The sequence below is a fragment of the Apus apus genome, chromosome 14 (genome assembly GCF_020740795.1).
Source record: "Apus apus isolate bApuApu2 chromosome 14, bApuApu2.pri.cur, whole genome shotgun sequence".
Classification (NCBI taxonomy): domain Eukaryota; kingdom Metazoa; phylum Chordata; class Aves; order Apodiformes; family Apodidae; genus Apus; species Apus apus.
In genome coordinates, this window is record NC_067295.1 from 2,365,477 (window position 1) to 2,391,859 (window position 26,383).

Below are 26,383 nucleotides of genomic sequence, written 5' to 3' on the forward strand. Positions count from 1 at the left end.
GAGCCCAATGTTTGGTGGTGCCAGAATTAACTAATATTTCTTTGTCTTGTTTTCTTTAGCTTGGTGGTGAAGGAGTTAGTGCTAGCGGAGGTGTGGGGTGATTCACTGGTAAAACCCTTTGAGATCTCGAGATGAAAGTTGCTGTGGGAGGAGGACAGAGGCGGCTTTGCTCTGGGCTGTGCTCTGGGCTGCCCCTGGGTGTGCATTAAGTACAGAAGAGGATGGGGGTGTGGAGGACCTGGAATGGAAAACATAGCCATGGGCCTGGCTGTGCTTCTCTGAGTTGCTGCTGTGCAGGAAATGAAAGACACCCTTTGTCCCTTCATCTCAACAGGAGTACCCTTTCTAAGGCCTGCTCCTCAGTTGCCAAAAACTTCAAACCTTAGCAAACCTGGGATGTTTGGCAGTGTTTTCTTTTCTGCTTGCTGGAGGAGTGAAGGCTTCTGGTGTAAATTGTGTGGTGCTTCAGCCTCCCCCCTCCTGATGGCTGCTGAAGGGTTTTGCTCTCCTTAACACCCTGCTCTCACCTGGTTCGAGCACGTCAGCATGCTGGTCATCCTCCTGAACTGTGTCACCCTGGGCATGTTCCAGCCCTGCGAGGACGTGGAGTGCCAGTCGGAGCGCTGCACCATCCTGGAGGTAAGGATCCCATGCTGCCCCGCCTGCCTGGGACCTGCAGGGTGCAGCGGGGTGGCCATCCCAGGAGCTGGGACCCCCATCTCATCCCTTTTCCTCAGGATCCAGCTGTGAAAGCTCTTCCCACAGGGATGTTTTTTCCAATGCAAAGCCTGTCCTCTGAGGAGACCTGCTGCCATGGCCCTAGGTGAGACCCAAAGGCTGACTGGTTTGGACTTACCCAGCAAGACCCTTCCTCTACACATGCAGTAGGGCAGAGGGGCTCAAAACTGGGCAACCAGCTCCCACTGGAGATGTTGAGCACTTCTTAATTACAGAATGGCCACTACCTCAGGGAGCCTCCTGCTCACAGTCAGTGGGTTCCACGCCAGCCAGCTCACTGCCAGCATCTCTTGGATTGCTGCAGTCTGGACTGTGCAGTTCAGCATTGGAGACTTGGCCATTTTGTTCCCTTCTTCATGAACCAAAAAGCATGGGACAGGTCCATGCAGGCTCTCCTCCACGCCAGAGCCCACCAGCTGAAGTGTGGCATTGCCTAGAGCCAGGATAACTGACCTTTGGGAAAAGCACACACACATGAAGCTCAGAGGCCCTTGTTGGCCACCCCAAGCTTAGTGAGGTATCACGCTTGTCACATCATCCCTCTCTGTGTCCTGGCAATCCCCTGGCTGCCATATGCCCACAGGACTGGTTTTGGAAGCCCATCCCAGCAGCATCTGGTGCGTGGGCTGCACCTTGGCGCTGGGCTTCCTGCAGCAACTCGGTTCTCAGGCTTGGAAATTATTTTCCCTGTTTCTGATGTATTACATCAACCTAGGCAGGAACTACTGACACGTGGTAGTGTAACGGGCTTGGGGAGTTTGAATCCTACACAGATCTGCTGCTTTATTTCCCTTTGGGGTTTTCAGCCTTAGGGGAAGGCCGGTGGGATCCTTCCAACCAGCCTCTCCTTCTTCTTTCAAAGATGGGTCCAGAACTGCCTGCAGATGCCAGGAATAGCAGAGTTCATCATCAAACCCTCTTTCAACCTTAAAAGAGGATCTGTTAAATGCAGAGCCAGGAAACCAGATGAACTGGGAAGCCAGTAGAGGTTTGTTATGGAATTAGATCAATTTTGGAGAAATTATTGCCTTTAGAGGCATCCGACTTAGGGGTCGTCTCAGAAGGTTGGGCTGGGTCAAGGTTGTTGTCAAGTGGCATCTGGAGGTGGCCAGTCCATCTCCTTTCCCAGAACGTGTCACAATGCAGAAAGCTGTGGGCTGAGCTGCCTCCAGAGAGTCCATGGGAAAGTGTCCAACTCTCCTGAAAGATGACACTCCGTGTGCCTGCCAGTTTTCTGCATGTATTCACCCACGTGAGGCTTTGTTTGGACAATGCCCATCCCTGCCAAAATGTCCAGGCAGACAAAGGGAATCCTGCCTGGATGAGGAGATTATATTATTGAATGTTAATTATTTGCTTCCTTTTTTGCATAATTTAATCAGACTGCAATCAGATGGTCTATTCCCCCAGAACAGACACATCCATTCTGGAGGAGCCCAAGCACTGAATTTGGTTTCTAGGAGCAGCAGAGTGATTACAACAACTGAGTATATTTGCAAACCCCAAAGTATTACCCGGAAGGTTTTGCAGGCAGAAAAGGGCTGCAGGTAAAGCCATTGTTATCCCTCACCCTGTCACAGGTGCAGCAGGGAATGGAAGCCAGAACATGAGGTAGAAAAGCCTGAACTTCTTTATGGAGGTGGTTGGATGCCAGTTATTAAATGAATTGAAATAATGGAACAAAACTTCTGGGTAGTTTATCAAGGGAAAGCCTGGTTGATAAAGCCAACAGCCAGAGGAGCTGGTGCTCACACACAGCCATGCAGAGGTACATGGATGCACAGTGGGAACCTGGCTTCCATGCAGATGCTCTGTTAGTTCTACCATTGATCCACTTGGGCCTCAGTAAGAAAGTGCCAGCAACGCAATACCCAGCAGTGCAGTCATTGAGAGGGGGCTTTAGACAGCAGCAGTCATGGCTGGAGATCTCAAAGGTCCTTGGGAAAAGAGCACAGCAGAACTGACTGTAATCATCTTTTACTGGTCTCCAGGCATTTGATGACTTCATTTTCGCTTTCTTTGCGGTGGAGATGGTCATTAAGATGGTGGCTCTGGGGATCTTCGGGCAGAAGTGCTACCTTGGAGATACGTGGAATCGCCTGGACTTCTTCATTGTGATGGCGGGGTCAGTAACAAAGCCTCATAAATTTGTTCTTTGAGATGACAGCAAAAAAAACCACAACAAACTGTGGCTGGTTTTCATAACATCTTGTGAAAGTTGCCAGGCTCAAGCCAAGGTAAAATCTCATTTGGTGTCTCCTCTGGCAACCATGTCAGATTATGGGGTGGGGGATGGATGTTAGGGCAAAAGACATTGGGTTTTCAGTGACAATCCTTTTTCAGTGTCTTCTCTTCACACTGACTGCACGCTGATCTAATCCTTGTGATCTAGCCAGCATGTCCCAGTGCTTGGTGTTAAGACTGCTGTCCCCAGCACAGAGCAGCTCAGCCCTGCTCCTGCTCTGTGACATCATTAGAGTGAGGCAGAGATGCAGAAATTGGCCAAAAAAAAAAAAGGAGAATCTAGCCCCAAAATCTGGTTCAGATGGTTGAAATCCCAGTGGAAGAAGCTGGCCTGAAGTTGACCGAAATTACAAGTGCAAGCAAACGCCTTCTGTAAACTCCTCCTGGTTTACATTCTAGTGCCCTCCCCCACGCTCATGCAGGATGTGTTAATAAACAGATATAAGGAAGATCTGGTTGCTTTTGACACCAGTTCCCTCACACTCATTGGGAAAAACTGAGTGAACTAAAAGTTTGGCAAGTCTAAAAGTTTTGGGGGTTTTTTCTGTAAACAAATTTATTTTAGAAACCCCAGGCTCTCTTACCTGCTCAGAAAGGGATAGGCTGCTTTAATTACAGAGCTCTGCCTTATTTCTGAATTCCTGAGTTTGTAATGACTGCCCTGGGGTTAATTAGAACATTCCTGTAATGTGTTGGGCCATTTTTACCCTTACATTAGTGATGTCGAATCTTTGCTGCATTAATGGAGTTTTGTTTTGCTCCTTGTTATTTGTCTGGAATACAATTAGGAATGGCTTTACTGGTTTGAATAAAACATGAGCTCTCTGGAGCAGAGCTTCCTTGAACCCGTGTGTGGTTACAGCCCAGGCAGGAACAGCAAGAACAACAGAAGAAGCAGTTAATGTTTTTTTCATTCCAAAAACTGCTGCAGCGTTTAAGCCAGAAGTAGTAGGGGAAGAGTGAGGCTGTGGTTGCAGGGGGAGCTCAGGATCAGAGATCTGCTATCCATAACCAAAGTGCTGACAGTGTTTCCCCATGCTGATCCCATGGGATGAGCTCTCCTGATGGGCGAGCAGAGGTTCATCAAACAGATCATCCCAGAGAAGGCAGAGAATAAAACAGCAAGTGCAGGTGGAAAGGCTGAGCCCTCTGCTCATACCTCTGAGTCAAGTTTGGCACCAGGATCTTAGGTCACATAGCACCTGGGACAGGGGAGGAGGTGGCTGGTGAATCCATCTGGTAGTTTTCCTGAGCATTTTCCCACCCTCCATGGCTAGCTTGTGTTTGAGAAGAATGAAAACAGCAGAAGCACCAGGAGATCATGATGGGAAGTCCTGCTGGCAGTCTGGTGTTACTCAGGCTGAAGATGAGAAGAGGAGCAGCCCCTTCTCTGGCTGATCCCAAGCCACCTCCAAATGATTTTGGTGGTTTCAAGCCATAGCTGTGACATTATTTCCCATCTTTCAGAAGAGAGGCTGGGCTGGCTGGTCACCTTGGTGGAGGGTAAGGAGAAGCTGTGTGATGGGCTGGGCTTAGTCACCTCTCCCACCATCACTGTTCAATCCAGCATCTGCTCCTAAAACCAGAGGTGCTTTTGGCAGGTAACACGCTACTGGAATAACTGGAGATACTTTTTTCAGCAAGTGAAGGAGGTGATGAAGTTATGATGAGGCATTTTCTGATAAGCAGGGTACCAAGTGGTAGGCAGTGCTGCCTGCTTTGTTTGTCCCATCCGGGCTCCTCAGATAAGCTGATCTGGCTTACTAGCAAGTATACCAAAGGCAGTGGAGTATAAGCAGGGAAACTACAAAATAAACATATATTCTGCCTCTAGCAACAGATTGTGTCTGAAGTTTGTTCCAGCACTGAAAACCCTTTCAAGTTTTGCTCGCCTGAGAAATGTGCCCTGGAAAATTTCAGACCGAATGGAGCTTACAGCCTTTCAGTCTGTCCAGCAGCCAAGTCGAAAACATTTCCCAAGCACCAAAGATGTACACAAGAGCTGAAACCAGAGAGGTTCCTTGTGCATCCAGTCCCTGGAGATGTTGCAAGCTCAGATGATATGCTTTGGACATCTCTAATTTGACAGCTGAATGACTGGAAACTGGTTGTGGTAGAAGAGATCACAAAAGCTTGTGCCTCTTCTTTTTTCTGAGTACCCAGAGGTTGTAGAGAATCACCTACCCAGTTCCAGTCCACCCAGACCTCTGGTTCCTGCATACTTAAAATTTCGAGCCCTAGCAGGTTTCTGTAGGGCATTTCTAGGGTGTTCTTGGTTTACAAGCGTGAAAACAGGCACCCAAGTGTGGCCTTGACAAACGTTTGACTTTTTCATGAAGTTTTTCACTGATTGTAGAAGGACCAATCTGGAATCCATCAACTGGTTCAGGCTGGCTGCTGTGGGTGATGTAGATCCCCCTCACACTTTGAAATCCTAAATGGAGCATCATGGAATTCCAAAGTATCAGGGTCACAAAGTCTGTTTCCTAGGCCATATCCTTGATTATTCATCTTTTAGCAGCCCCATTGAAAGTCCAAGGACCAACTCAAAGTGAAGCCCCAGCAGTTGCCCTGTAACGTGCTGATAGTTGCATGAACTCTCTGGAATACCAAACCAGCTCCCACTGGAGTACTTCCTATTCCTTTCACATGCCATTAGTAGCTCCAAAAGTATATGAGTTACACTAAAATCCACTTACTCAGCCAGCTGATAAATTGTGAGCGTGCTGCGCTGGGACCAGGCCAGACAACAGATTCAGGCACAATTCACTTGAGGGATTTGAAACAATGCTTTGTCTATTCTTGCAAGGTCTGTTTCGAGCAGACACCTGGTGCTGGCTCCAGACCCCGTGCTGCAGGTGTGAACGGGCATTTCCGAGGGCTTTCCCACGGTGTGGACCTTCGTGTGGCTCCAGGCTGCTTCATGAACATACATTAGATTTCAAATCTGTTTTCAGGCTGCATTCAATTGTAAAGTTATTCATCATGTTCGGCTCAGTTCCTACGCACAAGCTTTAAGGTGGTTTTGATTTCTAAAGGCTAACTACTTCAGGAAGAAATAGCTTGGAAGGGTATCACTGAAAACAGCTCAAAAATCACCCAGGCCTCTGCCCAGCAAATTAAGGCTCCCAGGCCAAAGTCACCTCAGTGCAATGCCAGTGATATCACGGGGTTACAGCAAACAGCTTCAGGAGAAAGACAAAAGAGAAACAAACATCAGAACATCTAAATATTCCAAATTAAACTTTGTGGAGCAGGGCAAGACATCAAATAAGAAATGTGAGGCTCTGGCAGCGCAGAGCACGGGCACCCAGGGGTGACAACGTGCTTGAGCAGAGCTGGCCCCAAACCAAGGCTTGCTTTGCTGTTGCCTCAACTCCATTCAGCTGGTGCTTCTTGAAGGCAGGTAGCAGGTTTGGTCTATCTTGGCTGCAGGATGCTCTAGCTGAAAACCTCTCTTCCCACTGAAGCTTCTGAAGTGCCTGGTTGCAGAAGTTCAGCTCCTATTTGCCTTCCTCCTTCCATATCTATTTGTTTATTTTAAAAAAACCAAAACAAATAAACCAAAACAAAGCTCTTTCTCTGTGGGATCTAACAGTTTACTGCTGGGTTGCTTTTGATGCTGTTATGTTATTTGAACAGGCGTGGTGAGAGATTTGTGACATATTTACAAGTGCTTCCCTGTAGTCAAACTCATAAATTGTAATTACAGCCATGCTAACTAGCCATAACCCCATTAAAAAAACCAACACTACATACATTTGCCATTCATTGCTATGAAAGAGCAAGAAAACTGACTTAATGTCCTTCCCAGCCTGGGAGAGAAATGTTTATGTGAAATGGAGATGGAGCATGAAAAAGAAAATGTTCCTTATTCTTATTAATAAAATGGAACCCAAGCTACTTTAACATCATTTGTCAGCTTGGTTATTCACATTTTTGTCACAGGGGGAGAGATAAGCTGGTGTAAAAATAAGCTGGGGAGCTTGTAGAGCATATAATATCAGAAAAATCTTATTGACTGCTGCATGGAGTTATGCAGTATCTCCCCACGAATGCTGTGGATGTGCACCCAGCCAGAGCACAGTAAGTTAATGGGGAGGGATTGCAGCACAGTGGGGGGTTGAGCAGAGAGCTGGGGGCTCCCCCTCTGCCCTGACTTTGCAGCTCCTTGTTGTGCCAAGTCCTGCTTTCCAATGTGTTACCTGTGCCTGCAGCTTCTGAGGTCAGGAGCAGGGCTGCCTGCTGGCCCCTGCACCGTCACTGCTCATGTGAGTGTTTTCAGTCTCTTAGAGGCTGAAATATCCCTTATATCCCCTGTCAACAGCACGATGCACCTTATGAGCTGCAGACACAGAGAAGGTGATTTTTGCAAAGCTAAGCTTCTGCTCCCAGAGCACAGAGGCAGAGAGAGAGCCCCAACCCTGGGCAGCCCCAGCACCTTCATTTCCACATCCCCCATCCTGACACCTTTCCTCTTTCTCCACAGCATGATGGAGTATTCCCTGGATGGACACAACGTGAGCCTGTCAGCCATCCGCACCGTCCGGGTACTTCGGCCACTACGAGCCATTAACAGGGTCCCAAGTAAGTGACACCTTCACCCACTACTGTTGGGCTCTGCCTGGCTCATCCACCTGGGAAAACCAGGAAGTTAAAGCCACCCCAGCTGGCTCTCTGCAGGCTGAGCCTGGCAGTAGTAGTCTTCTCTCCTGTTGTTGAGAGCAAGTTAATTCATTTTAATTTTTAATGGCAAGTTAGAGATCATTTATTATGATTATTGGTGTTAGTAAAGGGCAAGGGAGTGGATTTTACACCTGGGGTTCCAAATATTCGTGGCTGTTTTCCAACATTTTTGTGAACTCTGAGGTAAGTCTCCTCTCCTAGCGTGAAGTAAATAACAAAGCTTTATACAGAAAGAGGAAAGGTCAATTCTAAGAAAGATCTTCTTGCCCTGGAAGGGTTCAATTTCCCATCTCAGCTATTTAAGGTCTTTCCATTTCTTTGTGTTCAGGATTAGAAGCACAAAAGCCTCTGTTGCTGGTGGAATACCACAGAAGGTTTGCTGTCATGTAAAACAAAATTGGGTTCATCCATGATAGAAAGTTCAAGTGGCCCCTAAATACACTTTCAAGTGGCTTCAGCTGCTTGTCTTCCAAATCCAATTTGAAAGATGAACCAACAAGCTGAAATAATTTCCTGCTGGAACCAGCTGTCTGCTGAGCAATCCTTTGCAAGGTACTAATTTCATAGCACTTTCATCGTTTTGTAACCAAAATCCACTCAACTCAAAATGAAACAGCATTATATGGAAATGATAGAGGTTCCTTGCAAAAAACCTCAAAACAAAGCCCAAAAACATATTTCCTGCTCTTTTCAAAAACACATTTGAATGCCACAGCCCTGCTGGTCCTCACTGAATATCCTGCCTAGATGAATTGCCCATCTTGTCTGCAAATCGAAGGACAGCAAAACAAACTCCCCCAGAAGGGTTTCAGTTCCAGTACCTCAGATGAACATGCAGGGGAACAGATGGATGTTTACGCACAGGAGTCTTTGAAGTTTCTCTCTGAGCTCAAAGTCTTCAGGATTTTTCCTTTTTTTTTTTAATAGAATAAAATGGGCAGTGACATCATTGGACATTAAATACAAGACAAAAAGAAATGAGAGGCTAAAAGGGACCACACAACCCTCCGGAGCTTTGTTTTCTGAAGGAGGTTTTGTTACCGAGGTTTCTGAGCAGCCTGCAACCACAACACAAAGTTTTCCTCTGGGATTGTGAGCACAGTGACTCCGTGGCCTCTCTGGGACAGGGGGGAGCAGAGGGATACTGGCACGTGCTCAGCTCAGAGCCCTGCTGAGGTTCCAGGCTGCGACGAGGATCAGGCTCGCTCTGGAGTTACTGAAATTCATGAAGCTCTTTGTAGCAATCCCTTGAAATATAGTGGGAGTCTCAACCTGGGATACAACTGGGCTGAGAGGAGAAGCCTGGGGAATTTAAAGATTTGCATGCCTATTAAACAGAGGCCCAGGGATCCAAACGCCTCCAAGTCTAGGTGAAATTTTGATCTGGGTCCAGCTTGTGGTTTTCTTCCTTGGGAGTCTGATACTGAAGCTTTGGAATAAGCCTTTTAGGCTGTCTTCTGCTACACTTGCCACTTTGATTTTTTTTTTTTATTTTTTCAAAAGACAGGCAAGAGAAAATCTTCAGGTTTTTTGTTAATATTATGTGAGATTAAATCCAAATATCTCAGTCCATGTTTGGAGCTGAGTTACCCAGCTTGATGAGCAGCTAGGCTGGTTTTACAACACTACCAGTGTCTTGAACGAGTGCCAGGGCAGGATTAGTGTTCTTAGAAATATCTCAGTTCCTGGAGGGCAGATAATCACAGACTTTGCTTGTTTATGATATGCTAACTGCATCCACTTTTAACATTGAGACTTTTCCTGCTTCAGACTGATGTAATCCAGAGGCTGCAGAGAATGGAGAGTGACAATCCTCTATTTCATTGTAGTTTTGCAGTTTCCGGTAATAACAGAGTTATATTTCTAACCTTTCATCCATGGGGATGTTACAGCTTAGCTGGGAATTACCTCAGACATCCACCACATCCCAGGCAGCAGGTTCCACTCAGCCCCATCCATGCTGTCCCCAGTGCTGGGACAGCCATGCTCCCCAGACCACCACAGCACTGAGCTGAACAGGGGTTTTGGCTCCATGGCAGTCACAGAAGGACACTGAGCAGCTATGAACTGTGGTGGAGAGGCTGAGAGAACTGGGATTGCTTAGCTTGAAGAAGAGGAGGCTGAGGGAAGACCTCAGTGGTCTCTACAACTGCCTAAAAGGAGGTTGTAGGGAGGTAGGAGTTGGCCTCTTCTTTCGAGTGAATAATGACAGGATGAGAGGAAGTGGCCTGAAGTTGCATCAGAAGAAGTTTAGACTAGATATTAGAAATAATTTCTTTACTGAAAGAGTGGTTGGACACTGGAACAGGCTGCCCAGGGAGGTGGTGGAGTCACCATCCCTGAAGTGTTTAAAACAGATATAGATGTGGTGCTTAGGGACATGATTTAAGCACTGAATGGGTAGATTTAGGTTATGGTTGGTGGATTTAGGTTATGGTTGGACTTGATGATCTTCAAGGTCTTTTCCAACAAGGATGATTCTGTGAGTCTGTGAATTACAGCTGATGTTGAGGCACAAGCAGAGGGGAAGCAGAAACCCATGAGAAGCAGCCTGGTGATTTATCCTTGTGATGCCTGGGCACTTTCCTGGGTTCCAGCCAGTGCTATTAGCTCTTCACTTCCAGGCCAAATAAATTCACCCACAAGATTATTTCATTTTTATTTTATTTGTTAAGAAAAGAAAGGAGAACTCCAGCCAATAAAAATCTCATGTCTATTAGAAATTATTCCTTGAAAATGACTGGAAAAAATAGAATTCCAGTGATTTGTTTGTTTGGCAGGGGCTGTAGTTAGGGGTTGGTTTTTTTTAGTGTTGGTCACTGTTTTTTTCAAATCCATTTCACTGCTTTATTTTTATTTTTCTACAATGTGGTTTAAACCAGGCATCACATGGAGTGGGAATGAAAAGAAATCCTGATCTCCATTTCAGCCTGACCCATGCTGGTGCTCTTTTCCCATGGCACACTGAACATTCTGCTGAGAGCCCAGCAAACAGATGGATTCAATCTCGAGAATGGTGCCACTGAACAACCCAAAATACCAAAAGTAGCTGAGCAGGAAAAAGTTGTCTTGTATAGGGAGATACATTTTAACCATTTTTGGAAAACAAAAGAGTGAGGATATTAGTGAGAGTTGAGGGGAAGGGAAAGGAAAGGAAAGGAAAGGAAAGGAAAGGAAAGGAAAGGAAAGGAAAGGAAAGGAAAGGAAAGGAAAGGAAAGGAAAGGAAAGGAAAGGAAAGGAAAGGAAAGGAAAGGAAAGGAAAGGAAAGGAAAGGAAAGGAAAGGAAAGGAAAGGAAAGGAAAGGAAAGGAAAGGAAAGGAAAGGAAAGGAAAGGAAAGGAAAGGAAAGGAAAGGAAAGGAAAGGAAAGGAAAGGAAAGGAAAGGAAAGGAAAGGAAAGGAAAGGAAAGGAAAGGAAAGGAAAGGAAAGGAAAGGAAAGGAAAGGAAAGGAAAGGAAAGGAAAGGAAAGGAAAGGAAAGGAAAGGAAAGGAAAGGAAAGGAAAGGAAAGGAAAGGAAAGGAAAGGAAAGGAAAGGAAAGGAAAGGAAAGGAAAGGAAAGGAAAGGAAAGGAAAGGAAAGGAAAGGAAAGGAAAGGAAAGGAAAGGAAGAAAAAGAAAGAACAAAAGCCAGCATCATCCTTCCAGCAGGAATTAAGTGAGGCTTCTCTGTTTTTCCAAAAATAGAGTTGTAAGGGCAGTGCTGTGGGATGTGCTCCAGGGGATCTTAAGATGACAACACGTATTGGGAACAAGCATTACAAAAATCAACCCCCTGTTTGCCTCCAGCTCTGGGTTTCCCCTGTGCATGGAGCAGAGGCTGGTGCTGTCCCTGAGGTTGGCACCGGCGTTGCGGTTCCAGCAGGGATGCTGGCCAGCATCCTGCACCACCCATAGTGCTGGCTGGCACAGCCTGGGTGCCAGCACCCCATCCCTTCCCTGCTGGGTGACATTGGTGCCAGGGTGGCACGGGGATGGGGTCTGGAGGGTGGCCAGCAGGGCTGGCACAGGGCGGGGTGCCAGGACTGTGGCTCCTCTGGAGTGGCATCCACTGCCGGCTCCAGCAGCAGGGAGGCCACACTGTAGCCAAGAGGCAGCTGAGCATGGAGACCTTGGAAGGCACTTGCCCTGGGATGCAGGGGTTATTACTCACACTTAATTATTTATTAGCACAGACATCTTGGCCAGGGCAGTTTATCCCCTCGTGCCGTGCTGACAAGGTAATGTCAGCTCCAGCCCCGCTTGGCTGGGTCACGTTTCCGCTGGCAGAGCGAGATGAAGAGGAGGGTAAAGCAGCATGACAGGGCTCCAGATCCTGCCAGCAGTGCCTGCCAGGCCTGGAAGGTGCCATGTCAGACGGGTGTTGCTGTCCTGGAGACCCTGCTCTTCTCAGCACTCATCTCTAAGTCTACAGATGCCAGGCTGCAGCCCAGCATTGTCATGGAATGAGCAGGGGAGGCATCAGGCACCACTTGAGAGCTGGTTGAGGGAAGAAGTCAATGTGGAGTTGGTGAGGGAAGAGATACCGGGTCAGTGTACATGCCAGTCTGTGTTCCAATGGGATAACTGATGGAGAGCAGCATTCTGCTAGCAAAAATGGAGGGACAAAAGTCCCCTTGTAGGCAGGCAGGAAAAGGTGTTTGCAGGGCAGAATTTTAGTGGGACAAAGCGCCTCCAAAGGTGGCTGTGTCACCTTACCCAGCAGCAGCACTGATTTCCTCCGTGCCATCAACCTGAGCCCTGCTCTCTATGAGGCTCAGTTTCTCATTTTACTCTTTTCTATAATTTACCGTTTGCCTTCATCTCTTCCTCTTTTCATTTGTTCTCCTCTCATCAATTCTCAGCTGTTGAAATGATGGTGTCTCAGAGGTTCGTTTAACCTCTATTGAACTACTGAGCTGCAAGTCATTATCCCCTTTTTATTCTTCTTTTATCCTTGAGTTTGAAGGCACCCTGATGAGTGAGACAGGGCAGCCCTCAGCTTACAGCACAGTCCCTGCCTCCTTGCCCAGTTTCCACTGGGAATCAATGCTGGGAACATCCTGGATGGAGATGCAAGGGTTAGCTGAGTGTCTGCAAGATCGACTCATTCATCAGTCTTATTTAGGATGGAAGATCTTGCACAGCAAAGAGCATTTCCCTGGCGGCAGAGGGGCTGGGGAAGCCCCTGCTCTGCACACAGAGCCTTGCAGAGAGGTGTGAGGGCAACTGGGAAGGTATCTTGGCCATCAGTGCAGGAGGGGAAGGGAGTAGAGCTGAGAGCTTTGCTTAGAGGAAGAATCATTTAGAACCTGCATCCCTTCCTAAAAAAAAAGTTAAAATTCGTTCTGCCTCCCCTGCTTGGCAGTCCTACAAGCTTTGGAGCATGGATGCCTCTCAGCTGCCAGTGGTGGCCAGCAAGGAGAGGAGTTCTCTGTGGAAGAGTTGTCCCCAGGGGAGGACCAGAAAGCAGCTGCAGCTCTTATCCTGCACAAGGCTCAGTGTTGTTTAGGAGAACAATCTGTGTGATTCATGAGAGATGTTCACTATGTTTATAAATATATATTTTGACAATTTCTCAGGAGGCTGGTGGCTTGTGGGGGCGTTTCTCCAGGAAAGACTGTCTTGCAGCTTTGCCCATGTTTGTGTGTTGTTGAGTGCTGTGTTACTGAAAACATCAGAAAATCCCACTCCTAAGTCCACCCTTTGGAGATACCCTCTTTGTTCCCACGTGCTCCTATGCCTTTTACACTCTTTATCTTCCTTTTCAGCCTTAAGGTTTAGGGGAAAACATAAACATCCCATTCCTCTGCCCAGGATGCACTGGCTGCACAGCCGAGCTGGGAATGGTGTGACATTCGTGCTGTCCCCACCCAAGTGCTCCTCTAACCTGTTTTCTCCTCCTCCCCACAGGTATGAGAATACTGGTCACCCTGCTGTTAGATACTCTGCCTATGTTAGGCAACGTCCTCCTCTTGTGCTTCTTTGTCTTCTTCATCTTTGGGATTGTTGGTGTGCAGCTCTGGGCAGGGCTGCTGAGAAACAGGTGTTTCCTAGACAGGAATTTTGCAAGGTAAGTACAACAAAGAAAATCTTCACCTTTTCTTCCCTTCTCCCTCTCCCATGGCAGAGAATTCCTGGCTGCCAGCAGGGTTAGCATCCAGCTGGGGCACATGGATAAGAGCACAAGGTGGCTGTGCCACACAGCTGCCATGGCAGCTCTGAACTGGGCTGTTACCTTGACTCACAAGGTTGTTGGCATCAGGACTCCAAGTCTGGCTAGGTGCTTCTTGTATGAGAAACAGAAAACTTTTGTCAGCAAATTACTGAGAGCTTGGAATGGCTTTCTCGTGTTTTCCCTCTGCACCTGAAGTACAAGGATGTTAGTGGTTTGGGTTGTCTCTGTCTGAGGAAGCTGAGATCCCTCACTCTGGGCATTTAAGGATTTAGAACAAACAAAAGCATTAGAGCTGTCCTAAAACTGCCAGTTCCCAAAACTGTGCAGGTGTGGGAGGTCACTGAGCACACCAGACTGCCTGGCAGGGGGCTGATGGGTTGTTCTGCATGCTGGTACAGACAGCACCATGGAGAGGCTGCTGAAACACACAGATAAATCTTTAGGTGTATCAAGAAGCTTGATGTAAAAAGCATTAAATACATTTGTACACTGCCCAGTCTGGGACAGGCATCAGGGGTGGGCAACACATTTGATCACCTGCTCTTCTTGATGCAAATTTAATTTTGGTTCATCCAAGCTAGGCTGTTGAGCACCTGACAGGTGATGAGGGTGTTAATAGGCCTTAATTATCCTGATGAGCCTCACCTAGGACCCACACCCTACTTATTTAAGCTCTGCCTGTGGCTCAGTCCTAGTTCAAGCTGTGCTCTTGGTGTGCCTGTCTCCAGCTCTGTCTTTGCTCCTGGTTTCTTTGGCTCCTACCTGAGTTCCCTGGATGGCTTTGAATGGACCCTGCTGCCAGCCCTGGGCTCTGCCTGCTGTGTTCAGGTGCTGCTGGCACTGGGACAACTGTTGGTTCCTGGCCCAACCCCTGCCATGGGACAGTGTTGTCCTTGCTCCTCCCCTTCAGAAGAACTCCTATCAGAGACTGCTGGAGATAGTGGCTCAGAGGTGAGGAAATACCTGAGACCAGGTAATCAGGGCAACTCTAGTTCTGCAAAAGGAGACAGAGCTTGTAATTGTATCTCTTTGTAATTGTTATTGTTATAACTTGTATTGTGTCTGCAAAGAAGCAGAGGTTGTCCTTCAGCTCTACCCTAGGTCCTATTCCTGCCTTTTACTGATTAGTCCTGGGGCTTTCAGCTCCTTGAGCCTTGCTCTGTGCTGTAGGCCATCTCTAGTGGCACTTAATTGTCCCATCTGAGATGCTGAAGGTAGAAAATTGGTGAATCTGCCATGTGTCTATGCTTCTGCTCCTGCATCTTGATGGTCCGAGCGTGTGAGTTCTCTCCTGCCCCCAGGGCAGCTATTTGTTGGTCACCAAGACCCTCTGTTACTCAGAGTATCCCCTGAGTTGTCATTTCAAAGCCCAAAGGGTGGTGTTGAAGCTGTGCTTGGGTGGCCCCGTTGCATGGGGCAGGCCCCACATGCAGGCAACACTTTGAGCACAGAGCTGTAATGAGCTTTGAGCGAGTCCCTCTCATCTCTTTGACCAGGTTTCTGAAATGCTGTGTGATTTCTTTCCAAGTGGAGCTTTTAAAATTAACCACAGGGGAAACGTTTGCTAAGTGGAGATGTTAGCAGGCTGTTATGTAATGGCTATTAGCAGCATCAAAGGGTTTTCTTATCAGGGTCTTGGTCCCAGTCACTGAAGGCAAAATCAGGCTCCACATGCTCAGCCTCAGCACCTGTGCTTGGAGAGGCAGGTTTGTGAGAGATCTTCTTCCTGCTTCTCTGCAGCTCTGCACTGGTTCCTGGGTCTCCCCCAGCAGCAGGTAGGGGTGAATTTGGGTGGCTGTGGTGCTGTGGAACAGGGGTACTCCAACTCTTCTGGTGCCAGTGTCAGTATAAGCGATGTGGGATGCTCTGATACCATCCCTCAGACTGAAGCTACTGTCTTGGTCTCTGTTGTGCTGGGTTAGCTTTAGACCTGAGAAATGTGGCTGCAGTAAACCAGTTCCTCCGTTGCCAGCTAGAAGCTATCCCAGCTTGATTGGATTTTGGTTTGAAAGTTTTGTGCAATCTAGATTAAATTATTCCCATCTCTTTCATTATTCTTAATTCATTCTCTTGAATCCGCAGTACCAGGCACCAGGTTATGGTTCACCCCTGCACTGGTCTTTAACAACCCAACAGCAAGTTGTATGGGGGGAAAGGCATGGAGTGGCAGGGACAGAGAAAACACTTCAGGATTACATCTTCCTGCTGTTGTGCAGATGGACCAGAATCATCTGGATCGAAATAAACCAGTCAAGTTTGTGTTGAGTCCAAACATACAGGTCCTGCTGACCAGCAGCAGGATGCCATCTGCCTGCAAGACATTGTGGAGCTATAGGCAAAGTCAAGCCCAGGGTTGGAGAGGATCCAACACCGTGTCCCCATGCTTCATCTTCATGCTGAGGTGCTGAAGAGCCCTGGCCATGGGTCCCCTACAAGGGAAAGCTGCCAAAGAGAACAAAAATTTCACACAGGGGATGCAGGATTAATCTCTGGTTTTGGTTAGAAGTAAACAAAATAGAGCTCTGTGGGAAAGAGGGAATGAGATGCTGGTAATTTGTGTAAGATAATGTTTCCCAGCCCTTCAGCAGGCAGTGAGGGGCTGCAGCATGGACAGACACACTGAGCACCTGGCCTGGGGCTGAGCAGGTGATGGTCCTGGCTCTAATTTTCCTTACAGCCTCATAAAGGGAAGACCTAAGTTATCGGCAGGTCTCACCTTGGCAATGGTGCCAAACCTCCCAGGTGAAAACAGAACTGCTTTAATGTGAGGGTGAGCATGTGCCCACAATCCAGGCAAGGCAGGGTCATAGCCCCAAAGGTTTTCTGAGGTGAAAAAAAGTGTAAGTGAGCTCAGAGACCAGGACTTCAAATATAGTTCCTTATCTGCTGCATGCTTCCTTGCACACTTGCTGCCAGCAGCTTTCTGGGCCATTCAACTTTACAACAGGCATCAGATGGAAGAAGTGACTTTGATTTTGCTATCATTCTTCTTCCTGTGGAAACTATTTTTTTCTTTAAATCTCCCTCGAAAGTTGGCCTCTTCGAGTAAAGGAACTATTTTTAAGTATAGCACATTGTGATAGAAATTGGGGACTTGTTTGAGGTGCACTGGAAATAACCTGCTTTCTCTCTCCTTTGAAAATGGCACTGGTGCAGCATTTCATGCTGGACGAAGGTTGTTTGATTAAGGCTTCTCTTTTAGTAGTGACTTTGAAGGAATTACAGGCAGCTACTGGGCTGTTGCAGGAGTGGGTTGGCAAGAAATAAAGTGGAGTAGGTCACTGTTGTTAAAGACAAGTGAGAAGCTGTCACTTCCCAGCCAGGCCTGGAGACCAGAGCAGTGCTCTGGAAATCTCTGGTGGCTCAGACACCTCTTCAAGCCCCAGGGAGCTTACTGGCCAGACTGTGCTTCCCCTGGCATTGCAGAGCTGTGAGGAGCAGCACTGGCAGGATTGTCTCCACCACCGTGTGAGTGAGTGCAGGAGATCTCTGACAGTGGGAGCTGGAGGGGATATTTCACAAAGGCTTTTTGGTTAGTTTGGTCTGAGAGGAAGGCTTGGGATGTATGCATGTGAAGGGCAAGCCAAGCCAGCAGGCTTATCTGTAAGATCTCCAGGATGTTTGTCTCCCCCACACAGCCCCCCTGGCCTCCCTCCTGCTGCCATGAGCTGATGTGACTGTAAATAAATGAACTGGGTCACCCCCGGCTTGCCTGGGTTGTTGCTGCTGGGGCTACTCCTTGCTTGTGTTGTTATGCAGGGGAGCATTTTCCCCCTTGTGGAGCCCTTTAAGGAACTCTGTGGGCTGGAAACAGGAGAGGGGGGAGAGCTGTGAAGTGCTTTGTACTTATCAAATGCTGCAGGACAGTTATAATGTGAGCACTTCACTCTTAATTAACTCCATACCTGCTCAGCATCGTACTGCCTTGGGCTCCTTGGATTTTGTAGAGCTGTGAGAAGGCACAGACAGCCAAGACAGACAGCTCTGAGTTCCTCAGAAAGGTGCTTCTGAGTTCTGCTCCTCCTGGCACTGCTCTGTGTTGGGCTGGAAGGACTGAGCCCGGAGGACTGAGCCTCCTCTGATATGGGAGAGAATGGACTTACCTGCTCTACTGTTGTCCTTCCTGCACTTGAAAGTGCCCAGAGACAGAGCAGGGAAAATACATTGCAAAGCTGTTGCAAGCCCAGGAAAGATGTGCACTGGGCAGCTGGCCGAGAAAGTGGTGATAATCCTTTCTAATGTGATAACAAGATCCTCTGGGGCTTAGTTTCTCATGTCTTTTCCCCAGAGCACAAGGATCTCATGATTAGTGGATTCATTGCCACTAATAAGTTATTTGGACCATGCCTGTTGGCAAGTAACGAAGTCAGATTGACCTTTCCTGCACATGAAGGTAAATGGTCTTGGCAGAGCTAATTATTTTGCCAGGTATTGGGGATTCCCTCTTTCTGCAAGACTGTTGTTTCTCATTCTTGCTCTCCTTCTTTTTTTCCCTTTTTGCCAGAAAGGTCTTCAAGCAGAGGAACTGGAAAAGGGCATTTCATTTGCAGTGCTTGCTGTCAGATGGTGTGTCCATCCCTGCTGTTCTCAGTGGTAGCAGAGCAATCCGTGTGGATCCCTCCCAGCAGGATGGGTGCTGGCAGTGTCTCTGTGCCCAGGGCAGACATGGAAGAGGGAAGGATTTGAAAAGGGCTGGGCAGAAATTGGTCCCCATGTGACTGATTTTGGTCCACCCATGCCTATAGGGTGGACTTCTAGTCTGTGAATTTGGAGGACAATTGCAAAAATGAGCAAGGCAGAGAAAAGAGAGGACAAGTTAGGCAGCAGTGGAACCAAACCAATCTTCATCCAGCCTTCACAGTCAAACTGTGCTTTGTTTTCCTGGTTTCATTTTTCTCCCACAGCCACAAAAGTGTGTTATTTTGGTTCTCCATAGGGTTTATGTCTGGATCTTCTCTGTGCAGCTCATTAGATGGCAGCCCAGGGCCCTGTCTGCTGGCAGTATTTCTCCTTCAGCTCAAGGCTTCTTTGAACGCTGACTCATGGGAAACATGCAGCCCCTCAAATCTGTGTGTGTGGCTCGTTGAGGGTCTTTCCAGTTGTCATGTGTAGTGAACAGAAGTGTTGCATGGAAATGGAATTGGTCCTCTAGGTCCCCAGCCTGGCTTCATGCCCTCCACCTGGGTATGTGAGCTCCAGCAGAATTGCCTGACATGTTGCTCCCTGACTAGCTGTGTCCCAGCTGGGGTGGGCATATCAGGAGATGAGAGATCAGCTCTGGGGACTGAAATAAAGATTATTATTGTGGGATAATGAACATGTGTCAGAGTTCTGCAGCTGGGAGGGCAGAGAGCTGCAGAAATGCTGTGCTTTGTGCTGTGGTGGCAGAGGCAGCTCGCAGGGGTGTGAGGTTGGAGCAGAGGATCACGCTGATGCATCAGCCCTTCTGTCTGAGCACTTCTTCCATGGTCAGGGTTCTTGGCACAGGCATGTGTGTGTCTGCATCTAAAAACAAAACTGCTCCCAGGAAAGGAGCTTGTGCAGCCATAACTACTAATTACGCAATCATTCCTCCAGATGGTCCATCTCCCTCTGCAAGTCCAGCCTTGCTCTGGGTAGAATCCTAATTACACTGGCCCGTGAGCTCTGGTGTGCTGAGCCTTCCCATCCTGCCTGCTGCCAGAAGGTGTTTGTGATCAGGGAACTCCTGCTGCTAGTGTTGTGGTGGGGTGTTTCTTCCAGTGTGGTGAAGGAAATGAGTTTTTGCTGAGTTTCACAGCTCTGCCTGCCTCTAGAGCAAGTTTCCCTGGAGGAGTATGTCACTGCAGAGGCACATCCAGAGCCTTGCTCAGCACTTTGAAAGGAAGTGAGAAAGAGGAAGGGATGTCCCCAAATCACACAGGGTTTGTGCAGGTGCTGGGTGTTCAGTGTGTGGTTTTAGGGTTGCAGGTTACTGTCTGAGACTTGCCCGTGTGACTGTAGGTGCTACAAGCACCAGGTTTGGGCTTTGAGCTGTCTGGACAAAGTTTTGAGTTTGCATGATTTGTCACGTCAGGGATTTGAGAACTGCAGAGATCTGCTGAGCCTTAGCTGGAGGTCCAGGTGATTTTATGAGAAGGTACAAAATGAGAGCTCTCCTGCTGTCACCTGAGGGACTCTTCCCCTTTCTCAAGAGTGATTAATTCACCCCAGGGAAGCTGGTCACAGCCCAGGGTCCTGTGGCTGTGCCACTGAGCTGTATTAGGCAGTGCACAGGGTAGTCCAGGCTTGGTCTGGGCTCTGGGGGTTCCTAGTCTCTGTCACTACCACGGGGCATGGAAAGCCCTGATCCTGATATGCCATTTAAAAGACTTCAGAGCTACTGAGCACCTGCTATTGAGTTCCTTGGGAGGAGGCTCATGAGACGTGAACTCATGGCCTTTAAATCCTGGAGGTTTTAGAAAAGCCCCTCTTGAGATGGCTGGGATGGCTCCACCCTGAGCTGCATCATGTCTCCTGCAGGTGCAGAGCCCTCCCAGCACCTCCTTGGGTAAGCGGGCTCAGGCAGGCAAGGTGGCTGTAAGCAGAGATGTCCCAGGTGTGTGAGGTCCCCACAACACTTATTTGAGGGTACAGGAGCCCTTTACATCTGAACTGAGACTCTCTCACCACACCCAAGGCCAAAACATTGCTGCTGGGGCTCTGCCTGCCAGTTGCAAGTTAGGAGAAGTTACTTCTCAGGTGTCTCTTCTCCTCCTCTCTCTGCATCTTCTCTCGCATTCCCCAGATGTCTTTACCCCTAGTCTGTAGCAATCCCAGACACATCCCTGTGCCTCAGTGTGTTTTAATCCTTCACAAGCCTAGAAATGCCCCCCTCTGTGTGACAAACTGCTGGTTGTACTACCTGATCTAGCAAACCATGTGCTAGTGTAGCACTCGGCCTTTTCTTCAGCTTGTTTTATATGGAAATCTCATCCAAGTGAAACCAATCCGTGGGAGGGTAAGGAGGAGGCTTTTAGGCAGTCCTGGAGGAAAAATATTTTCCATTTTTTTTTCCTGGTCTCTTAAATGTAAAGCACAGAAACTGGGAGGAAGGTGTTACAGTTTGTTCTAGAAGGGTGGGAACACTGTGCAATGGGAGGGGAGTAGCTGGTAGATGTTTAATCACCAGCAAATAATGCCTGGTCCCTCTGATGTGCTACTCTTGCCTATCCCTGAAGCTGGATGAACCCTCAACACCCATCTCAAGTGATCCATTTATGGAGGAGAACCAAATTCCCCAGGGAAGTTGTTCATGGTTAATTTTCCCTCAGCTCTGCCTTGCAGCAATTGCTGTCTCAAAGTGCCGTGGCTGAGTGACTCCTGCTTGACACGAGGGTTCTGGGGAGCAATTTCTAGCAATTGTGTGAAATACACTAGTTTGGCACTCATTAGAGCCAAATTGATGAAATAGGTACATTCAGAAACAGATAACAATGCAGCTGTTCTATCTTGAAGAACTGCATGCTCATCTGCTACCCACATCTCACTAGGTCCTGTAATTTGTGTGTTGCCTTTTCCCTTATCTCCTGGCTGATTAGATTGCATCTTAGATCTCTGCAGCTCTGAACACAGCTCTAGGACTTTGCATCTTCTCATCCTGAGCAGTGTCTGCTCCAGTAGATCTCACTAATACCAATCAAGCAGCATGAAAAGTCCTGGGCTCTGGTTGCTTGCTGATCTGCCCCAGAGCATGGCCTGAGAAAAGGCACATCCCTGCCATGATGCAATTAGAGCACTCGCTTATCTTAGTTGTAACAGAGCTATAGACTTTATCTGGGCCAATTAAATCAGATCTGCAATAAGCATATGGTTCCCTTTACTGTGGGCTCTTTCTTATGTAAGTGCAGCAGGAATTTGAGATGGCCTGTGGCTGAGTCCTTCCTTGTTCAAGTTCAGCTCACTCATCCCAGGGAGGTGTTGAGGGGCACCTTTTTTTTTTTGAAAGCTGCTTTGCCCTCAGCTTTTCTGAAGCGTCTTCTGTGTATCTTAAAATACTTAGATGGAAACAAAAGTACCCTAGATATTTGGGAAGCACCTGGCCTGCTGGGATTTTTCTCATTTCAGCTTTCAACTGCCCTGTTGATTTGGGAAAGCTCAGGTTGATCTTTAACTGGGAGGTTACTGGTGCCTTACAGAATTCTGTAAGCAAAAAGCTCTGTGGACACAGGCAGGGGCTGGGATCTCAGCTGCAGGTTGCTGTCCCCAGTCTGATGGGACTGAAGAACAGAGAAATAACACAGCCAAACCAGGGACAGGAACCACTGCCTTTTACTGCTGATGAAATAAAGGGTGCATCCCTTCTTATCCTTTCCTTTCTTCCCCCTCCAGGACATACAACCTTACCTTCCTGCATCCGTACTACCGGACAGACGAGGCGGAGGAGAATCCGTTCATCTGCTCATCGCACCGTGAGAACGGCATGCAGAAATGCTCCAACATCCCAACCAGGAAGGAGTACAAGCTGGAGTGCACCTTGAGCATGGACTCCTACACCCCAAGTTTATACAACCCTGACTTCAGCAGCAGGAATGCCTGCATAAACTGGAACCAGTATTACAACGTTTGCATGGCCGGGGACGTAAACCCACACAACGGGGCTATCAATTTTGATAACATTGGATATGCCTGGATAGCTATTTTTCAGGTAGGATTCTCCTAAATATTTTTGTGTTCCTTTTTTTTTTTTTTTGTCATCTTCTGCTTGGAAAGATTTTGATAGGTGCATCAGAGGAGAAAGGAATTTGCTTGCACCTGCATGAAACTGCAAATAAAGACACACTGAGTAAATCAATCAGACAATAACTTGCCCAAAAGTTGCAAAGGAGGATTTGAAGAGAACTGCCTTTTTTTTTCAGTGCATTTTAGAAAAAGGGGGAAATACTTCTTGAGGCAGACAATATATGGCAAGTTCTAGCACTGCAAATCAAACCTGGAAAAATCCAGGGATTTTTGAGAGTTAAGGTGTTTATTGCAGCAGTACCAGGACATGGAGAGTATTGTCCAAGTCCTTAAGCAAGACTTCACACAATTCAAAAATGTAGGCAGTAGCTTGGTGGGACAGCTTGGGCTTGATTCTAGAACTGCATGCAGCTAATACTGGTTGGCATGGTGTGCTGGAGAGAGGAAGAAATAATCCTAAAGGTTCATTCTGGCTGTAATACCTGTGAAGAGGTACTTGTCATGTAGAATTTGAGTCTCTCTTGATCCACACCTGTACAGCTCTTCGCTAGAGACCAAAGTGATTTTTAGCTCAGACAGGGGAAGCCTTTCCAGGTGACAAAAACACTCCAACAATTGAAGTATTTTCAAAGCATTTATGGCTCTGGAATATTGGATCTCTCCCCTACACAGTCCAGAGGCTATGGTCTCCTGGGGCTAGCTCATACTCAGTGAACCATGTGCTGGTTCCCATTTTTAATTTACACTTTCTGTTTATAATACAAATTTCTTTATGCTTCTGGCTGGATGCCCTGTTTTATTTAGTCCTCCTGAAGCATCAGTGGCATCTGTTCCTAGAGGAGAAAAATTTCTTCGTTTAGCTTTGTTAATGATGAATAATTACTCATACAGATCCCTAGATTTCATTTATTGTTTCCTGCTAGTTTCATATTATAGTATAAACTTAGTAACTTTTGGTTTTCATCTGGGAGTTGTAAAGGGGTGATTGTTTGCTCTGAGCATCTTGTTTGCTCTCCTGCTGTCACAGTAGCACACCTTGAATCACTGCTGCTGGTGTCAGAGCCTCTAAACCAAATCCAGAAGGTTTTCAGACATTTCCCAAATCTCTACTAGGCTATGTCTTCAAAACTGCTTTGGTTCTTTCCTGGAATTAGTATGTCAAGAGAGGAGCTGCCAAAGTAATTCTGAATATTCCTGATTGATAGTGAATGTTGCATAAAGGAAAGAGGCAAATCAAGGCAAGAATAAGAGATGGGTCTCTGGCTGTTCTTGCATTCTCCTTTTTCTGCTTTTGCATAGTTCTTCGACAGAGCTTGATGGATGTGCCCAGGAGGTCCTGTCTGGCTCCCACCATGGGGCAGCAATGTTCTTGCCAGGGAGAGGGCAGAGCACTGCAGAGTGTCTGTAGTAGTGCATTGGAAATGAGCAGGTGTTTCTCGAGGGGTCCTGCTTCCTTTTTACTTCCTGAGCCTTTTTGCAGGCTGCAAGTTTTCATGTCATCTTGGTATTCCATTTCCTCAGCCTGAAAATGTGCAGTTTGAAGCCAGGAAGAACACTCCAGCCACAGCAGAGGTTTCAGCTGATTCTTCTGGGCAGGGCAGATTGTCTGGCAAAGTTGGGTATTGTATCCATAGATTATTTTGGCAGCTGCCAGGAGGTTTATGGTTGGTTTTAGTGCTTTTTAGGTCATCCAAATGCTAATGAGTATTTCTAGCCAAATATTCTTCTTATGTCTTTATTCCTTTTAGAGGTAAGAACTTACTTTCAGAAGCTGAAAACAACTTAATTCCAAGTAAAGCTGCAGCTTTTCACTGGCTGTAAGGTGCTTGCTTAACTTTTGATATGGGAAGAGTAAATCATTACTCCAAGAGGTTGGATACTAAATCAAAACAATTGCTGTAAGCAGAGAACATTTCACAAATAAAGCTATTGAGTTGTGCTCTCATTACATTTAATAGTTGAAGCTGGGTAGTACCAGGTCAGCAGTTAGATGAGGCCTCAAACTAAGTAGACCAGTAAGTAGAACTGATGGGTTTAGTAGCTCAGGAGCTTCTCTGTGAATTGGTATTGAGTTAGTGGGCAGAAAGCAGTCTGCTGTGCTCTGGATGAGACAGGTCCAATTGTCTTGATCCCTTCAGGGGAATAATGAATACGTGGCACTTTGCAGGAATTGTAATGGTGGACTGAACCTCAAGGTCTGGCAGGCCTCCAATTTGCATAAAGGCAGCCTTAGGACTCATGATTTATCCCAAATGAGCTGGAAATCTAGCGTGGTTTAAGAGCTGTCAGGAGGCAGGTTGATGAAATGAACCCCACAGGTGAGACTTGGAAGGAAACTTCCAAGTGCAGTGACTGCAAGGCATGCCCGAGAGTTTCCCAGGGTGCAGCTGGATGCTGTGCAGACTGTGAGCAAGCAAAACCCAAGGCAGGCTTCGAGAGGGAGATCTGAAGAGCTCTACTCATAAAAGTCCTTGTGAATGTTGCACCAAGGCAGGAGCTTAGCAGTATGGACAGGCTCTTTCAGCTGCCAGAATTTAGATTTAAACAGCAAAGCTGAAAGACCTTTAACTTTATGGTAGTGACCCTGAACTTACAAGCAAGCTGGCACATGGCAGTGGGGCACATCAAACTCAAATGTTTTTGACCTTCCAAGCAAAGGAGTAAGTCACAGGCATCAGATGTGAGAACCAACCTAGTGGAGATAATACAATCTTAAAGCAATAAAGGCAATGGCTGCATCCATGGGTGTCTGAAAGGATAATAACTCCTTATGTAATCCTGCAAGTGATTCATGTTTTGATTCCCCTCATTTGTTGTGTAATAGGCTAATTCATGTATATATTTGTTACAAAGGCACGTTCAATGGTAAATTATGTGAACTAATTAGCTTATTACAGAATAAATGAAAGGAGATGGAACCTAAATTAACTCTGAGGTTTGGCATGATATTAAGAACCCTTTATTGCACATGAATTTCAGCCACAACAATAAGAGCACTAATTACAGGTATTGTTGTCACACTGCAAATGATTAATTACCCACCTAACCAAAGTCCAATTTAATTTGAATTACTGACAGTCTCAGTGGAGCAACCAAAACACTGTCACCTTCCCAACCATCAGTGTTGGTGTGGCCAGGCCTGAATGCAGAAACCCCCCAAAGAGGATTGGATAGCTGTTAAGATACACAATTTAGGAAGAAGAGATGATTTAGACTACTTTGCAAACCACAGAACCACTACTTAGATGATTTCATGTCTGACTTCTAGAAAAGTAAGACCTATAATAGCACTTTACATCAGGAGGCAGTGCTTTTGGCAAAACTAGTAAGGCAAGTTGAAGGAGCAATAAGATTCTGCTGGGCAAAACCAAGGTGAGATCAAGGGCACAAACTGTTCCTCTGTGCTACCTTCCAGGATTTAGTTGGAAGGACTGAACTTTGAGAGCAAATGTACAGGAAAAAAATTGCATGGACATTTCAGGAAATGTCCATCCAAGAGAGGAGATTCACCTGGCACCACTTCTTCACAAGCTGTATCTCAGAAGTAGCTGCACTTTCTAAGGAGCTTCCTTAATGAAAGACCCTCTTCAAATGAGCTCTTGGATGCAGCTCTCAGATTCATGAGTCTGTTTCTGACTCACATTGTTCTGAATGTATATTCCTTCTGTGAGGTTTTGCTTAAGAAGATATCTTGGTTAACAAGTTAATCAAGTCGTACACATCTCTCATCATCAGAAGGCCCTAGTGAGGGGAATTCTCAGAGGAGACTGTTTTGCATTCAGCAGCCCCCTTGCTGCTGTCAGGAATAAAAAAAAGCCTGGTTGTGTTCATGAGAGCTGAAGACAGCCCGGCAGGCACATGA

The 26,383-nt window shown here is 47.0% G+C and overlaps 1 protein-coding gene across 2 annotated transcripts in view; it reads left to right on the forward strand.

Annotated features, from left to right (window-relative positions):
* The first annotated feature begins 546 nt into the window (after window positions 1-546).
* The window catches only part of CACNA1H (calcium voltage-gated channel subunit alpha1 H), a 119,207-nt gene continuing 93,370 nt past the window's right edge, over window positions 547-26,383 (forward strand). The window contains exons 1-5 of one of the 2 annotated variants that reach the window (XM_051632379.1): window positions 547-639; window positions 2,730-2,863; window positions 7,472-7,569; window positions 13,557-13,716; window positions 22,171-22,486. In XM_051632379.1, coding sequence (XP_051488339.1) covers window positions 547-639; window positions 2,730-2,863; window positions 7,472-7,569; window positions 13,557-13,716; window positions 22,171-22,486 — 801 coding nt within the window. The remainder of the gene's footprint in view (window positions 640-2,729; window positions 2,864-7,471; window positions 7,570-13,556; window positions 13,717-22,170; window positions 22,487-26,383) is intronic. The other variant, XM_051632380.1, reaches the window with a different exon arrangement.